The sequence below is a fragment of the Chlorocebus sabaeus genome, chromosome 12, assembly GCF_047675955.1.
Source record: "Chlorocebus sabaeus isolate Y175 chromosome 12, mChlSab1.0.hap1, whole genome shotgun sequence".
NCBI lineage: Eukaryota > Metazoa > Chordata > Mammalia > Primates > Cercopithecidae > Chlorocebus > Chlorocebus sabaeus.
This window is the reverse complement of record NC_132915.1, coordinates 61,977,369-61,996,207: the sequence shown is the minus strand read 5'-3', so window position 1 is coordinate 61,996,207 and position 18,839 is coordinate 61,977,369. Positions and strand designations below refer to the sequence as shown.

At 43.9% G+C, this 18,839-nt stretch overlaps 1 protein-coding gene across 7 annotated transcripts in view; it reads left to right on the top strand.

The window, feature by feature from the left end:
* APTX (aprataxin) overlaps positions 1-18,839 on the top strand; it is a 49,133-nt gene that overhangs the window by 8,205 nt on the left and 22,089 nt on the right. For 2 of the 7 annotated variants that reach the window (XM_007969017.3, XM_073021714.1), the window contains exon 1: positions 11,287-11,379. The exons of 1 other annotated variant lie outside the window; for it this stretch is intronic. In XM_007969017.3, the coding sequence (XP_007967208.2) occupies positions 11,306-11,379 (74 nt within the window). In that variant the 5' untranslated portion in view covers positions 11,287-11,305. 4 more of the 7 variants (XM_073021720.1, XM_007969019.3, XM_073021716.1 and 1 more) reach the window with 4 other exon arrangements.

The window sequence follows — 18,839 nt, the reverse complement described above, 5'->3', positions numbered from 1 at the left end:
TGATTGAGTACCTACTATATGTCAGGGTCTTTTCTAGGTCAGTAAAACAATGTTGACCGTGACAGACACAATCCCTTTTCTCATGGAGCTTACGGATGAGTGGGGCACAGGCATTAAACTAACATTTACACAAGTATATAAGGCAACTCTTCTATTAGGAAGTAGAGCCTTGACCCAGATTTCAGACAGTCTTATGACTTCCAGAACATGGTAGGAATAGTGCCCTCACCCTTTTTTTTAAAAGGGAGTGTTCTGGTTATCTAATGCTGTTTAGCAAGCTGCCCTCAAAATTGGTGACTTAAGGTAACAATCATTTATTTGCTCAGAATTCCGCAGTTGGGGCAGGGCTTAGCCTGGATAGTACATCTCTGTTCTGTGTAGCACCTGCTAGGGTGGCTTCCCTAGGGCTGGAGGACCCACTTCCAAGCTGGGTCAGTCATATACTGGCTGTTACTGGCTGGGAGCTCTGCTGGGACCTCAGTTCTCTTTCATGTGGCTAAGTTGGGCTTACAGCATGGCAGCTGGATCCTTTGAACAGCGCACCCCAAGAGGATAGGCCACAATGTGTAAGCATTTATTAAGGCTCTGCTTGCATTGTGCTTGTTAATGTGCCATTGGCAAAAGCCAGTCACTTAGCCAAGTCCAGTCGATGTGGAAGGGGACTATGCAAGGGTAGGAATTCTGAAAGGTACAAGAATCAATTAGGTCTACTAAAGTAATTGGCTACCACAGAGAGAAAGGCTAAATATACATTTTCTAAAAAATTTTGTGTTTTTTTTTTCTTTAATCACATATGCTATATCCTCTCTCCCTAAAATATCCAAGAAGTCACACAGGTTGAAAGTAAGGTCTCTTGTGAATCAAAGCCCTTTGGAGAGTGGTTAAAATTTTTGTTATAGGCCTCATAATTTAGGAGCAATATTATTCTATGAAAGCAGAAGTTTTACTGTGGTTAAAAGTATGGTGAAGACAGTTGATGAAATTGTATTATTTTGACAGAGAGAGCTGGAGCTTTGCTTGTGAAAAGAATGACAAAGTAGGAGTGTCTCAGGGTTGTCTGAATGGTGTAAATGTGTAGACATTCAAATTTGTTGTCAAGAGGAACCAAACCATGCTCGGGAAAATGCCACTGGACGTCCAGTCTGAAGTGCAGTAAGAAAGACAAGTGGGAGAAAGCAGCAATGCAATATTGGAAAGACTAGCAGTAAGGGGACTGCAAGTTCGGGAGAGTGGAACAGCTCAGCGCTGAGGCTGTGAAAGGTGAGCGTGTGCTGCAACTGTCCTCACTAGACTGAAAGCTCCTTAACGGGAGGGGCTGTGTCTGGCTTGTTGACTCAATATGGACCCCACTGCCTGACACAGAGAAGGCACTCTAAGTGTTTGATGAGTGGATACAGTTTAAAGAAATGCAGAATTGGAAACCATTCCCTCTCTTTAAGATCCTGGTGCCATAAAATAATTAGAGTAAACTTTTAAAAAATATGGCACGCCACTGATTAAAATCCTTTAATGGTTCCTCATTTCACCCAGATATCCACATGACTTTCTTCTTCTTTCAGGTCTGTGCTTAAGAGAGGCCTTCCACACTACCAAGACATTCTCACCATTTTTTTTTCTTTTTTTTTGAGACAGAGTCTCATTCTGTCACCGAGGCTGTAGTGCAGTGGCACAATCTCAACTCACTGCAACCTCTCCCTCTCAGGTTCAAGCAATTTTCATGCCTCAGCCTCCCAAGTAACTGGGATTACAGGCATGCACCACCACGCTCTGCTAATTTTTGTACTTGTTAGTAAAAAAGGGGTTTCACTATGTTGGCTAGGCTGGTCTTGAACTCCTGAGCTCAGGCAATCGACCTGCCTTGGCCATCCAACGTGCTGGGATTACAGGCATTAGTCACCGCACCCAGCCATCCTCACCACTTTCTGTATCCCACTCATTTTTTCTTTGTAGCATTTACCCTCACAAGACCTGTATCTTTCTTTGCTTATGGTCTGCTTAACCTGTTTAGATTGTAAGCTCCTTGAAAGCAGGAACTTTTTTTTTTTTTTTGAACGAAGTTTCGCTCTTGTTTCCCAGGCTGGAGCACAATGGCATGATCTCAGCTCACTGCAACCTCTGCCTCCCAGGTTCAAGCGATTCTTCTGCCTCACCCTCCTGAGTAGCTGGGATTACAGGCACCTGCCACCACGCCCAGCTAATTTTTGTATATTTAGTAGAGACGGGGTTTCACCATGTTGAGCAGGCTGGTCTTGAACTTCTGACCTCAGGTGATCCACCCACCTCAGCCTCCCAAAGTGCTGGGATTACAGGCGTGAGCCACCATGCCCGGCAAAAGCAGGAACTTTGTTTTGTTCACCGTGGTAGCCCCAGCTCCTAGAGTGATTCCTGACATGTAGAAGTTGCTCAGAGTTGAATGAATGAATGAATGTACCAGCCAATGGAGAGCTAGAGTTGCTTTGGTTTCATCTGACTGGAGGCCAAAGCCCTGAGATTATGGGATTTGGGTATCTGTGTGGGCTCCTATAGCCATGTCTCTCCCACTTGACTAGTAAGAGGAGCTGGTCTGACAGTGCCAAGAGCCCAGGCCCTCCTGTTCTGGGAACTACTGTTGCCTGTCTGTGATTGTGAGATTGAGGGCCCAGATACTATAAGGTTCTTATGGTTTGGAGATGGTGCAGAAGGCAGCCCCAGCAGTCTTTAAAGTAGCCAGAGAAGTTTCTAAGTTTCAACCCAAGATTCTTGACTGAGTGGGTTTAAGAGATTGAAAAAAAGGCCCTGTGGTTGGGCAAATAGGCAAGGAGAGAGTGGTAGATGAGATTAGAGAGATGGACAAGAACTTCTGTAAAACTGACCAAACAAGGGAGTTTATTCTTAATTTGAGCATTGGTAAAAGATTTAAGCAGGGGAGTGACATGACCAGGTTTGTTAGTGTTTTGAAAAATATTTTTTCCCTTCTTATTTTTTTTTTTTAGACACAGGGTATCGCCCTGTTGCCTGGGCTGGAGGGCTGGAGTGGCATAATCATGGCTTACTGCAGTCTTGGACTTCTGGGCTCAAGAAGTCCTCTTTCCTCAGTCTCCCAAGTAGCCAGGATCACAGGCACATACCACCGTGCCTGGCTAAGTTATTTATTTATTTTTTTTATAGAGACAGGGTCTCACTTTGTTGCCCAGCCTGGTCTCAAACTTCTGGTCTCAAGCAGTCTTCCTGCCTCGGCCTCCTAAAGTGCTGGGATTATAGGTGTGTGAAATAGTTTTTTTTAGTTGCAGTGTGATTGGATTGGAGGGGGCAAGAGTGAATTAGGGAGAAAAGAAAGAATAACATTCCAGAGAGAATAGCATGAACATCAAGGAACTCAATATACTGATGTATTGAGGTGGGGGAAGGGTAAGAAGTTCAATATTGCTGGTACAAGGCGAGGACTAAAGAGGTGGTGGAAGGCAAAGCAGGGTAAGTTAGAAGGCATTCCTGTGCCTTTCTTCTTAATGTTTATGAGAAGTTTTAGGATAGACCACTATAAGATCTGTGATTTACACAGATCAGCATTGCTGAATTGAAATAAAATTTTCACACAAACCACCAATGATATGAATGTTGGTGCTTGGGATTATAGTAATCATCTCCTAAACTCTTAAAAATTAGATCCTTGAAAGAGTTAAGAGTTAGATTCAAGAAATCAGCACATAGTGGGAGAAGTTAACCAGTCCTAAAAGTGGGAGTTGAAAATAATAGAGTGTAAATTATAGTTGGAAGATTGTAAAGTGAATTTACAGGGTGTAGTTTATGGATACATCATCATGTTTACACTGTAATGTATAGAACAGAACTGCTTAACTGGTGTCCCAATTACAGGTATGATTACCAAGAATTTGAAAAGATTATCATTAAAAAATCTTAATCAGGCCTATGCGGTGGCTCACGCCACTTTGGGAGGTAGAGGTGGGTGTGTCACCTGAGGTCAGAAGTTCGATACCAGCCTTGCCAACATGGCAAAAGCCCGTCTCTACTAAAAATACAAAAATTAGCTGGGCATGGTGGCACATGCCTGTAATCCCAGCTACGGGGGAGGCTGAGGCAGGAGAATTGCTTGAACTAGGGAGGTGGAGGTTGCAGTGAGCCAAGATCGTGCCACTGTACTCCAGCCTGGGTGACAGAGTGAGACTCCATCTTAAAAAAAAAAAAAAACTTAATCAGAAGCTGTGTGTGGTGGTTCACACCTGTAATTCCAGCACTTTGGGAGGCCGAGGCTGGAGGACTCCTTGAGGCCAAGAGTTTGAGACCAGCCTGGGTAACATAGTGAGACTCTGTCTCTAATTAAAAAAAAAAAAATCTTAGAAATTGTATAGCTATTTTATCATGAAACCTTAACGTCATAAAGGTTATATTTACAGAAATATGCTCAATTTCCTCATGAAAAAAATCTAAAAATATTCTACTTGGATATGTAGCCAAAATCAACATTATGTTCCCCAATACTTTGTTTTTTATTTATATTATTATGTATAATTATAAAGAAAACATAAGGAAAGTTTTTTCACCAAGCTCCTCGTAGGCCTCCCCTCAGATTTACCCCCATGTGTTCTGCAAATATTAGAATTTTATCTTTGTGCCATGACACAATGAAATTGGGAAGCAGTAGGAGGTTAACTTACCTAAATGAAATGATATCATTAGAAAATAGGAGGAGTGCATTAGGTTGGATTCCCCCAGAGCAGACACTGTCACAAGGATTTGGAATGCTAGTACTTTGGAGATGATCCCAAGAATTACCAGTAGGGGAGTGAAGAAGTGATTCAGGGATGGGAAGGAAACCAGAAGAGGACGGGTTGATAGGCAGGGTACCCCTCTGGGCAGCCTGGGCTCAGTCTTGCTGGGGAGCGTTGGGGAGACAGTGTGGTACACACATCAAAGTTGTTTTACCCTAGGGGTGAGAAAACATGTTTACCTACTTTTTTTTTTTTTTTTAAAAACATCATTTTCATTACTCTCAGTAGCATAAATCCCCCACTTTAGACCTGTATATGGTCAGAGAAGGCAATGTCGCAGTTCTTGCAGTAAGAAGATTTTGGACATACGAAACATGCAACTAAATTTATGTTTCACTGGATTTTCATTCTATCACCACTAAATAACTTTTATGATTTGGCATCAGACCTAGGACTGCCTACAGAAAAGAGTATGTTTTGTCTTGTCCAGCTGATGCTGCCCCCAAGTCTCCCTTGAGTCAGTGAACTTCTGTCCCTTCGTTCAGGCTGCCAGTGTCCTTTGCACTGCATCAGTAAACTGCTAACCGCTTTCCACTTTTCTGCTTTTGCCACCCCCACTAGTCCATTCTTGCTCACAGCAGCCACAATGACCTTCATAAAATGAACATCAAATATGTCGCTTCGTAACTAACTCTTTAGGGGTTTTTCATTGAATGATGAATCCACATACAGTTCTTAAATGGTTTACTATTGTCCTTGCTCAGGCTTCCTTATCTTTCTTTCACTAACTCCATTGGATTTTCACCTCCACTGGACTTCTAGCAGCCCTAAAAAAATAATCTAAAAACCCTGCTATTGGGCCTTTGTGCATGCTCTTTCCTTAGTTTGGATCACAGACCTAGAATATGCTTCCACCAAGTCGTTTTTTTTTTGAGACGGAGTCTCGCCCAGGCTGGAGTGCAGTGGCGCAATCTGGGCTTACGGCAAGCTCCGCCTCCCAGGTTCCCGCCATTCTCCTGCCTCAGTCTCCCGAGTAGCTGGGACTACAGGGGCCCACCACCTTGCCCGGCTAGTTTTTTTGTATTTTTTAGTAGAGACGGGGTTTCACCGTGTTAGGCAGGATGGTCTCCATCTCCTGACCTCGTGATCCGCCCGTCTCGGCCTCCCAAAGTGCTGGGATTACAGGCTTGAGCCACCGCGCCCGGCCATCAAGTCTTGATGTGTTTGTTTCCTTTCTGTCTTTCTGGACTCAGTTTAATTGTCCTTTCCTCAGATAGGCCTTTCTTTTTTTCTTTTCTTTTTTTTATTTGAGATGGAGTCTTGCTCTGTTGCCCAGGCTGGAGTGCAGTGGCACGATCTAGGCTCACTGCAAGCTCCGCCTCCCGGGTTCATGCCATTCTCCTGCCTCAGCCTCCCAGGTAGCTGGGACTACAAGCACCCGCCACTACGCCCGGCTAATTTTATTGTATTTTTAGTAGAGATGGGGTTTCGCCATGTTAGCCAGGATGATCTTCTTGTTCTCCTGACCATGTGTTCCGCCTGCCTCGGCCTCCCAAAGTGCTGGGATTACAGGTGTGAGCCACCGCGCCCGGCCAGATAGGTCTTTCTTGATACCCTCACAACCCTCTCCCTCCCTGCTGTTTTCTGGAGAACTCTGACTAATACAACTTTCCCAAAATGCCAAAACAAAATGAGGTGTCCCAGCTATACTCTCTCAGAATTTCATATTTTTTCCTTCTGAGCAAGTCTCTGGACCAGGCAACCACAGCCTCTGGCTTCACCTGCTTTTCCCTTAGACCAGGTAGGTACTTCTGCCTCCAACTGCTTTTCCCTTAGAACAGAAGTCTCAAAATCTTAAAGAAAGAAGGGCTGTCAGGGGGCCAGACAGGTTATATAAGTGAGTGGGTGGAGATTGTGGCAAACTGGAGAGCACATGGCAACTACTCACAATTCTAGCTGTTTGTTGTTGGACTTGGGTAGATTTATGGAGTTTTCCCCCCAAGATATCAGGAATCCTGATTTTTAAAAAAATTTCTATTAAAAGTTTTTTGTAGAGACAGGGTCTTGCTATGTTGGCTGGGCTGATCTTGGACTCCTTGCCTCAGTCTATCCTCCTGACTCATTTTCCCAAATGCTGGGATTACAGGCATAAGCCACTGAGCCCAGCCAGAATCTGGGTTTTCATATGAGATCTCATTTCTAACCATTGGAGTTAAACAAACAACAAAACCCTAGGCAGAGTAGCCAAAGACAATCCTCAAAACAAACAAACAAAAAAAACCCAATAAAGTTCTTATACTTCCTGATTTCAAAAAGTATTACAAAGCTATAGTAATCAAAACAGTGCAGTACTAGCATAAAGACAGACATACAGACTGATGGAATACAATAGAAATCCCAGAAATAAATCCTTGCATAAATGACTAAATGATATTCAATAAGTATGTCAATACCATTCAGTGAGGAAAGGGCAGTCTTTTCAACAAATGGTATTGCTAAAATCTAGGTATCCACGTGCAAAAAATTGAAGTTGGAGCTTTACCTTACATAGTACAGAAAATGAACTCAAGGACAGGTACACTGGCTCACACCTGTAATGCCAGCACTTTGGGAGGCTGAGGCAGGAGGACCGCTTGAGCCCAGGAGTTCAAGATCAGCCTGGGCAACATAGCAAGACCTCTGTCTCTATAAAAAAAAAAATTAGCCAGGCTTGATGGGACATGCCTATAGTCCCAGCTACTTGGGAGGCTGAAGTGGGAGGATTGTTTGAGTCTGGGTGGTCGAGGCTGCAGTAAGCTGTGATTGCATCACTGCACTCCAGCCTGGGCGACAGAGCAAGACTGTCTCACAAAAACAAAAACAAAAAAAACCATACCTCAAAAATGGATCAAAGACCTAAACATAATACCGAAAACTATAAAACTCTTAGAAGAAAACAAAGGGGAAAAGCTTTATGACAGATTTGGCAATGTTTTCTTGGATATAACATCAAAAGACAGGCAGCAAAAGTAAAAATAGGTAAATTGAAGTACTTCAAAATTAAGTTTTGTGCATCCAGGGATACAGCCAGCAAGCAGAGTGAAAAGCACCCTATGAAATGGGAATCTTATATTTGATCAGAGGTCAGTATCCAGAATACATAAAGAACTCCTACAACAGGGCCGGGCGCGATGGCTCAAGCCTGTAATCCCAGCACTTTGGGAGGCCGAGACGGGCGGATCAGGAGGTCAGGAGGTGGAGACCATCCTGGCTAACACGGTGAAACCCCGTCTCTACTAAAAAATACAAAAAACTAGCCGGGCGAGCTGGCGGGCGCCTATAGTCCCAGCTACTCCGGAGGCCGAGGCAGGAGAATGGCGTAAACCCGGGAGGCGGAGCTTGCAGTGAGCTGAGATCCGGCCACTGCACTCCAGCCTGGGCGACAGAGCGAGACTCCGTCTCAAAAAAAAAACAAAAAAAAAAATTCAATGGCTTTAGGGGTACAAATGGTTTTTGGTTTCATGGATTAATTGTATAATGGTGAAGTCTGAAATTTTAGTATACCTATCACCCGAATAGTAGTTACACCCAATATGTAGTTTTTTTATTTTTTTATTTTTTGAGACGGAGTCTCGCTCTGTCGCCCAGGCTGGAGTGCAGTGGCCGGATCTCAGCTCACTGCAAGCTCTGCCTCCGGGGTTCACGCCATTCTCCTGCCTCAGCCTCCCGAGTAGCTGGGACTACAGGCGCCCGCCAGCTCGCCCGGCTAGTTTGTTGTATTTTTTAGTAGAGACGGGGTTTCACCGTGTTAGGCAGGATGGTCTCGATCTCCTGACCTCGTGATCCACCCGTCTCGGCCTCCCAAAGTGCTGGGATTACAGGCTTGAGCCACCGCGCCCAGCCTAATATGTAGTTTTAAAAAATCTCTCACCTTCCTCCCACTCTCCCTGCTTCTGAATCTCCAGTGTCCATTATACCACTCTGTATGCCTTTACATACCCAAAGCTTCACTGCCAATTATAAGTGAGAACGTGTGGTATTTTGTTTTCCATTCCTGAGTTATTTCACTTAGAAAAATGGCCTCCAGTTCCATTCAAGTTGCTGCAAAAGACATTATTTCATTCTTCTTTATGGCTGAGTAGTATTCCATAGTGTATATGTACCACATTTTCTTTATGCACTCATCAGTTGATGGGCACTTAGGTTGGTTCCATGTCTTTGCAATTGCAAATTGTGAAAACAGGATCTCGAAGAGATATTTATACACTCATGTTCATAGCAGCATTATTCACAATAGCCAAATGGTGGAATATCCACAGATGGATGAATGGATAAAGTATGGTGTGTACATGCAATGGAGTGTTATTCAGCTTTAAAAAGGAACTTTTTACACATGATACAATGTGGATGAAACTTGAGAACATTATATTAAGTGAAATAAGCCAGTCACAAAAGGGCAAATACCGTTTGATTTTACTTATATGAGGTACCTAGAGTGGTCAGACTCATGAAAACTGTAAGTAGAATGGTGGTTGCCAGGTGTTGGGGGAGGGAAAATAGGAAGCTATTTAATTGATACGGAGTTTTTTTTTTTTTTTTTTTTTCCTTTTTTTTTGAGACAGAGTCTTGCTCTATCGCCCAGGCTGGAGTGCAGTGGAGTGATCTCAGCTCACTGCAACCTCTGCCTCCCGGGTTCAAGCAATTCTCCTGCCTCAGCCTCCCGAGTAGCTGGGACTACAGGTGAGTGCCGCCACGCCAGGCTAGTCTCGAACTCCTGACCTCAGGTAATCCGCCTGCCTTGGCCTCCCAAAGTGCTGTAATTACAGGCATGAACCACCGTGCCTGGCCGAGTTTCAGTTTTTCAAGATGAAAAAGTTCTGGTGATTAGTTGCATGGCAGTATGAAGTTCCTGATAGTCTTAACTGCCTGCCATACATTTAGCTATGCATTGTGCTGTGTGATCTTGCTTTTCTGGCCACTAATACACTATAGACAATGGACTAGGCCTAACAAGCAGGACATGGAAACTCTGCCCAATTTTGCACATTATATAGTGAATAATGTAATTAGAATGATCCAATCCAACTTTTGGATGCAGGACACACAAAGGCAGGTCAAAGAAGCACTCTTAACTGAGAGGGATGCTTAATTCTGAGGGAACAACAAAACTGGTCATGTCACCAGAGTTGCCTCTTTTTATCTTAAGCAGTTGTGAACAACATTCCTTAGCTGTAAGGCCTGTGTGGCTGCTGAGATGCTGCTTGTGTTTTCCCACTTCTTCATATGACCCTAATATAAACCTGCATCTTCTCTGCTAACAAAAGCAAGCCTGTCTTCTGTGTTTCTTGGAACATCCTCCCACCTTCTGTCTTGAAAGCTCTAATAGCTCCATCATACTGTTAAGTCTCTGCTTTTCCATGGAAGGAAACGATACTCCACCTTGATAAAGAATGTGACTCCGTAAGTCTCAATTTTGTTAAAGAAAAAAAAATTCAATGATACTTGCTGAAGCATGGTAAGGAGGACTTTATTCAGGAACTTCATGATAGGTATATAGAGCTCACTGCAACAGGGTTTTGCAGTGGAAGAGAGATTGGGCTCAACTCCGAACAGCAGCATGGGCAATTGAGAATTTATGACCAAGGAGCTGTGTAGGGGTCAGTGGATGGAAAATTACTAAGAGGAAACATCAGGGGTAAAGGAGATTCTGGCTAAATAGACCTAATAGGATTCTTGCTGGAGACAGGCCAACATAATCAGACATCACCTGGGGGATGGTGGCGACTAAGGAACCTGATCAGATATTGAGAATAACCACATAAGGCGGGGTGGTGGTGGTGGTTCTTGCTAAACTGACTTAGCCAGGGTCTGTGCTAAAACTGGATTTTACAGGGAAGTGCACAGATGGGCCTAGCAGAAAATTCAGAAACGTAATTCAACCAAAGAATCTTTGCCAGTGTGTTGTATTTGAGAAAAATTATAAACTATACTTTTACCAACGAGATAGGGATTGTTCCTTCTGCCAAAATGCCTTTGAATAATTGCAATATGATTCTTAGGGAACGTTCTGGAATTGCTGTAAAAAATGAGTACACGCATCTTATCCCTGCATCTTGCTTTTTTTTTCTCCGGATTGCCCCTCAGTTCATTTAGTGTAGACGCACTACAAAAATCTTAGCAGGTTTCCCCTTCTGTGCAGGTTCTCCATTCTTTCCTCCCTGCACAAGGGAGAAAGCGGACTATAGTTTAAAAAGCAAGTGGGCAGTGCTACAGCAGGTTGTCTGCAGCAGTAGAGATGGCCTTAAAGGTTGTGAACATCTCCTTATGGAGTATCGAGAAGCTGCACAGCCACCTAGAAACGTCCACAGAGGGACTGGGTCTGAAATGTCACCCAATTCAGAGACTGTGAGGCAGTGACAGGCGAGTGGCCCTCAGGTAGAGCGATGGTGAGAGAGCTGGTTCCTACAGGCATAACTGCCACGATCCTCACGTGGACCACGGCCCAGGGAGAACCCAATTGGGGCGGACGCTTTTTGATCTGGGAACTGGGCAAGATTCTTTCAGCCAATCCGTTAGAGAGGTGCTGCTGACATCACTGGCCGCGCTCCAGTCGGCTTCTGATGTCATCCCGCAGCGCCGGAAGCGGCGAGGCACAGATGAGTAACGTGAATTTGTCCGTCTCCGACGTCTGGAGGTAAGGCGGTTGTCAGCCTATCTCCTCTGCTGGCTGGGCTCAGTGCCGCGGGTGAGCGTTAGGCCGAGGCAGCTCCTACCCTTGAGTGATGTGCCTTGAATGACGCTGCTTTCATTCGCTGCTCTGGCGGCTGCTTTCTCTGTCCTCCCGTCCTACTCCCTTGGGCTGCTTCAGCGGACGCTCCTGTTGGTCTTCGACCCACTTTGTGTTTGTTCACGTGTGCTCCCGACACCTGTACGTACCTTGCTTACAACACCAGCAGAAAAAATATTAGAGAGTAGGCCCTGGCCAACCACGGAGGCGGCCCAGTTTGTCGGGAAGGACAGCGTTTCCGCTAGAAATGCTTCGTGAAAGGCACTTGAGGGACCTTAGCAGCATCCTCAACAGGCCTTGTAGGAATGCCAGAAGAAGCAATCCTTGGCCGGGCGCGGTGGCTCATGCCTGTAATCCCAGCACTTTGGGAGGCCGAGGCGGGCGGATCACCGGAGGTCGGGAGTTCGAGACCAACCTGACCGACATGGAGAATCCCCGTCTCTACTAAAAATACAAAATTAGCCAGGTGTGATGACGCATGCCTGTAATCCCAGCTACTCGGGAGGGCAAGGCAGGAGACTCTCTTGAACCCGGGAGGCGGAGGTTGCAGTGAGCCGAGATCGCGCCATTGCACTTCAGCCTGGGCATGCCAAGAGCGAAACTCCGTCTCAAAAAAAAAAAAAAAAAAAAAAAAAAAAAAGCCTTTCCCCATACATACCAGTGATAGTGGCTCAACATAGCAGGGATGAAATTTCTATTTGGAATTACTGTGGTCTAGGTTTGGAACTTTTTGGGATTGTTCATATGCGAGACAATACAGATTTGTGCTCGTTCTTCTTATACAGTTATTGCTTTTCTTTCTGTCTTGTCTTCTCTTCTCTTGTATTTTTGAGACAGAGTCTCACTCTGTTACCCAGGCTGGAGTTCAACGGCACGATCTCGGCTCACTGCAACCTCCGCCTCCCGGGTTCAAGTGATTCTCCTGTCTCAGCCTCCCAAGTAGCTGGGATTACAGGCGTGTGCCATGACGCCTGGCTAATTTTTTGTATTTTTAGTAGAGATGGGGTTTCACCACAGTTATTGCTCTCAAATGATCTTTTTATATGTCCACAGCTTCTGCTTGCCCTACCTTCACTATTAACAACAGCAATAATAGTGTTGAATGCTTTTTATCAGACACTGAGCTTTACATACTTTGTCCTTTAGCTCTTGTGACAATCCCATGGTGCAGAGCAATTGTTAATACCGCTTGACACTTGAGGGAATGAAGACTTGGAGAGGTTAAATAACTTGCCCCAAGTCACACAGCGAGTAGGTGGTAGAACCAATATTTGAATTCAAGCAATCCGACTTCAGAGGCCTTGATCGTCGCCACTGTTCTATATTGGTTTTCTTCGACTGTCCATTAAGTTCCCAGACACCTACTCTTTGTTACCTTTTATTTTATGGAGAAAATTAGGGTCATGAGACGTGCTTTCCCTCACATTTCTGCCTCTGCTTTCCCTTTTAAAGTCATCAAGATTTATACCCTTTACTTTTCCTTTTGTCTCAGAGGATGAATTGTCTTTCTAATCAAAGCAATTTCTTTGTATTTGCTTCTGATATTTTATGCTGTCACTTATGATACCTTGTTTTCATTTGTCATTTCTGTCTTCCAGTCATGTATAAACAAGGCCAGGTTTCTCAGATCTCTGACAATTCCCCCTGCTGAAGAAAGAAAAAGTCCTTGGTGATCCATTTTAACTTTAGCTGTCATCCAATAACTTTCTTTCCCTTTATATCTAAACTGTTTTAATGAGTATTCTAAACTCTGCCTCCATTTCCTCACCTTTTGTTTCCTTCTGTATCTAGCTCTCAGACCCATCATTCCCCTGAAATTTCACCCCAAGGTCACCAGTGACTGATTATCAAACCAGATAGGCATTTTCCAATTATTGCTGGATCTCTTTGCTGCTTTTGGAACTTGGTCATCCCTCTTACTCCCTTCTTCTTTGCTTTACATGTCAGTGCTCTCAGATGATTTATTCAACAAGTATTGATTGGGATACAGAGATGAACAAGGCAGATAAAGTGTTTTCTCTTAAGGAATTTACATTCTAGCTGTTCTTCATGTGCCTTTCTTACCAGTCATTTCTGCTATGGGTAGTCATTTTCCTCCTTCCCTAAATGTTGGGTGTTTCTGTTGTTTGTTACTTTGGCATATGAGCAATGAAAAACTGTTATTTTCATTCTGTACACATTGCCTGAGTGAACCCATCAGCTGGCTTGGTTTTAACAACTTCCTACATGCTCCCAAATTGAAGTTGTCAGCTTAGACCTCTCTGAGCTTTACCCTCACCTCTGACTATCCTTCTGGACATCTCTGCCTGCAAGTCCCACAGACACTTCAAATTCAGATGACTGAAACTGAACTCAGCGTCTTTCCTGGACTTAACTCTTACCACATTCATCACTAAGTCCTGATAGTTTTAGCTGCTAAACATCTCTCAAATCTATGTAGTCTTCTCCATCTCTACTGTTGTCCTTTTATCTGCAATATCATGGCCTTCTAACTGATTTCCCTGCTTCTAGGCCTATTCCCCTATATCTGTTCTCCACAGTACTCCCCTCCACTCCCAGATGGTCTTTGGAAACAAGTCTGCATCAAATTCCTGGTTAATCTTTAAAGATCTGTCCATGCATTCATCCATTCTTTTCTCTAATTCATTCAGCAAACATTCATTGTCTATTGGCTTGCAAAATCCATTGAAAGTTCTCAAGTTTGAGCTTCTCAGCCAGGGCTCTGCCTCATCTGAACCCTGCCTGTGTCTCCAGCCTCTTCTCTGCCTCATGCTTTAGGTTCCAGCTCACTGAATGGCATCTTCATGGGTACTGTGCTATTTCTTCTTTGTGTATTTGCCCTTGTTCTCTTTGCTTGGAATCTTCTCCCTGTTTCCTTTCTCCACCTCCTCCTCCTCACCTAATTAGGCTGCTCCTTTTCACCTAATTAACCCAGTTTATAAATGGGACTTATTTATAAAGTTTAGGTCCACCTCGTCCAGGAAATTTTTTCCTGACACCTCCTTCCTCCCAGTCTTGGTTGGGTACTCCAGCATTATGCTTCCACCCTTTGTACAGAGCAGTAATCGTATTTACCACATCTACTATTAATATAATTGTTTGTGTTTCTCTCCTCTACAAGATTTAGTGTTTTATAGATGAGGTCTTGGTGTGTTGCCCAAGCTGGACTTGAACCCCTAGGCTCAAGTAATCCTTCTACCTCAGTCTCCCAAGTAGCAAGGACTACAGGTACATGCTGCCATGCCTGGCTAAGACTGAGTTTTTTGAAGGCTGGGCTCATATATTATCTCTTTATTCCCAGCACTAGAATGGCACAAGGTACACAGGAGTGTAGTAATTTTGACTGAATGATCAAATGAGTGAAGCCAAAAGTTATATGATGCAGTGGTTAAGAACCCATTCTTTGGAATTCAAATCGTAGCTCTGGCACATATTGGCTATGTTACTTGAACATGTTACTTATCTTCTCATCCTTAATTTTCTCTTCTTAGAATGGAGTTGTGAGTATTAAAATGAGACCATGTAAGTAAGACATTTAGCATAGTGCCTAGCACATAGTATGCACTTGATAAAGGTATGCTGAAAACCAGGGGATCCTGAAGTAAAGGCCAGGCCTAGCCTAGGACAGTGATCTCCAGAAACCCCCCTCATTGTTTTGTGAATGCGTAGACAGTGATGCAGTCTGTTAGCAGGGAGATTATAATCTTGTTTGGAAAGTAGAATTACATCCACATTAAACATTCAGAGAACTGTGAGGGTAGTTTGTCCACATCCAATAATAAGATGTAGAGAAGAGAAGACAGCTCAGTGAAGGCCTTAGGGAGGAGGTGAGGCTTGAAAGTTAAATAGGATTTGGGTTTTAGGAGAAACGAATACCAGGAGACCATATTAAGAATGATTTAGGCCGGGCGTGGCTCCTACCTATAATCCCTGCAGTTTGGGAGGTCAAGACAGGAGGATCGCTTGAGGCCAGGAGTTTCAGACCAGTATAGGCAACATGGTGAGACCCCCATCTCCATAAAAAATAAAATAAATTAGCAAGGCATGGTGGTGTGTGTCTGTAGTCCCAGCTACTCAGGAGGCTGAGGCTGGAGGACCACTTTAGCCCAAGGAAGTTGAGGCTGCAGTGAGCTGTGATGATGCCCTGCACCCAGCCTGGGCAACAGAATGAGACCTTGTCTCAGAAAAAAAAAAAAAAAGTGATTTATTTGGGAGACGCTGTTCAGTATATTATACCTGAAGGGTATACATACAGGCATACCTCGGTGGTTCTAGACAACTGCAATAAAGTGAGTCACATGAATGTTTTGGTTTCTTAGTGCATATAAAAGTTATGTTTACACTATACTGTAGTCTGTTAAGTGTGCAATAGCATTATGGCTGAACAGTGTACATACCTTAATTAAAAATACTTTGCTAAGAAATGTATCAGTCACCGGAGCCTTCAGTGAGTTGTGATCTTTTTGCTGATGTTGGGCGGGACTTGCCTTGATGTTGGTGGCCGCTGACTGATCAGGGTCACGGTTACTGAAGGTTTGGATGTCTGTGGCAATTTCTTAAAATAAGACAATAAAGTTTGTTGCATCGATTGATTTTCACAAAAGTTTTTCTGTAGTAAGTGATGCTGTTTGATGACTTTTTTTTTCTTTTTGTCTCATTTATTTTTTGAGCCCAGTTTATGGATTTTTATAGCATTTTCCCCACAGTGTAACTTCTTTCAAAAATTGGAATCAGTCCTCTTAAACCCTGCCGCTACTTTATCAGCTAAGTTTATGTCTTGTGTTGACGTTTCTTTTTTTTTTTTTTTGAGACGGAGTCTCACTCTGTCACCCAGGCTGGAGTGCAGTGGTGTGGTTTCAGCTCACTGCAACCTCTGCCTCCCGGGTTCAAGCGATTCTCCTACCTCAGCCTCCTGAGTACTGGGACTACGGGTGCCTGCCACCACACCTGGCTGATTTTTGTGTTTTTAGTAGAGATGGGGTTTCACTATGTTGGCCAGGCTGGTCTTGAACTCCTGACCTTGTGATCTGCCTGCCTCTGCCTCCCAAAGTGCTAGAATTACAGGTGTGAGCCACTGCACCCAACCTCTTTTTTTTTTTTTTTCCCGGAGAGACAGAGTCTCTTTCTGTCAACTAGGCTGGAGTGCAGTGGCACGATCTCGGCTCATGGCAACCTCTGCTTCTTGGATTCAAGAGATTCTCGTGCCTCAGTCTCCTGAGTAGCTGGGATTACAGGCGCGTGCCACCACACCTGGCTAATTTTTGTATTGTTAGTAGAGACAGGGTTTCATCATGTTGGCGAGGCTGGTCTTGAACTCCTGACCTCAAGTGATCTGCCTGCCTCGGCCTCCCAGAGTGCTGGGATTACAGGCATGAGCCACAACACCCAGCCCTTTGTTGACGTTTCAGTAATGTTCACTATGTCTTCACCAGGAATATAATTCATCTTAAGAAACCGTTACCTTTGCATATCCATAAGCAGCAGCTCCTCATCCATTAAAGTATTATCATGAGATTGCAGCATTTCAGTCACATCTTCAGGCTCTACTTACAATTTTAGTTCTCTTTATTTCTGCTACATTGGGAGTGACTTCCTCCATTGAAGTCTTGAACCCCTCAAAGTCATCCATAAGGGTTGGAATCAACTTCTTCCAAATGCCTGTTTATGTTAATATTTTGACCTCCTCCCATAAATTGCAGATGTTCTTAAGGGCATCTAGAATGGTTGAATCCTTTTCAGAAGGTTTTCAATTTCCTTTGCCCAGGCCCATCAGAAGAATGTGTTTCTTAATTAATATGCCCTTAAGAAATGTATTTCTTAATAACACTTGAAAGTCAGAATTACTTCTTGATCCATGGGCGGCAGAATGGATGTTGTTTTATCAGGCACTAAGGCAATATTTATCTCCCTGTATAATATATGTCTATCAGGGATCTTGGGTGCATTGTCAATGAGCAGTAATATTTTGAAAGGACTCTTTTTTTTTATGAGCAGTAGTTCTTAACAGAGATCTTAAAATATTCAGTCAGTCATGCTGTAAACACATGTGCTGTCGTCCAGGCTTTGTTGTTCCATTTATAGAGCACAGGCAGAGTGGACTGAGTATAATTCTTAAGGGCCTTAGGATTTCTGAAATGGTAAATGAGCACTGGCTTCAGTTTAAAGTCTCCAGTTGCATTAGTTCCTAACAAGACAGCCTGTCCTTGAAGCTTTGAAGTCAGGCATTGACTTCTCTCTACCTTTGAAAGTCCTAGATGGCATTTTCTTCCAGTAGCATCAAAGATCACTGATCACAGATCATTGTAACAGATATAATAATAATGAAAAAGTTTGAAATATTGTGAGAATTACTAAAATGTGACGGAGACATGAAGTGAACACATGCTGTTGGGAAAATCGCACCGAAAGACTTGCTTGACACAGATTTGCCAGACTGTCAATTTGTAAAAAAGTGCATCATCTTTGAAATGTAATAGAGCAGAGCACAAAGAATGTATGCCAGTATGTATGTGTTTCTTGGGGAAAAGAGGAGAGAGAGGGATGGGCAAGTGGGACTAGTTCTGTGAAGAGGAATGGGAGGTAAAATATGTAACCACTGTGGAGTTACAGTATGACGAGCTTAACTTCAGGCCTGAGGGACTTGAGATGGATCAGGGCAGGGCAAGTTTCCAGGACTGTGGTGGATATTATGGTAGCCTCCAGCCACATGGAGTTATTTAAGTAAAAAATGTAGTTCCTCTGTTGTCCTAGCTACATGTTAGATGCTCGATTGTCACATGGTGGGTAATTTATTGGACAGTTCAGGTTTAAAACGTTTCTATCATTGCAGAAAATTCTATTGGACAACACTATTTGAGGTTACCTGATTTCTGGCCTTGTGTGTTCTATCAGATCACTTGAGTTCTTTAAGGAATAATCAGAATTTCTTTCTGACGAATCCCCTCAACTCTAGAATGAAAGATATAGAGCCGGGCTGGGCGCGGTGGCTCACACCTGTAATCCCAGCACTTTGGGAGGCCGAGGCGGGCAGATCCCCTGACATCAGGAGTTCGAGACCAGCCTGGCCAACGTGGTGAAACCCCGTCTCTATTAAAAATACAAAAAGCCGGCACGGTGGCTCAAGCCTGTAATCCTAGCACTTTGGGAGGCCAAGGCGGGCGGATCACGAGGTCAGGAGATCGAGACCATCCTGGCTCACACGGTGCAATCCCATCTCTACTAAAAATACAAAATATTAGCCAGGCGTGGTTGCAGGTGTCTGTAGTCCCAGCTACTCGGGAGGCTGAGGCAGGAGAATGGTATGAACCTGGGAGGCGGAGCTTGCAGTGAGCCGAGAGCCGGCCACTGCACTCCAGCCTGGGTGACAG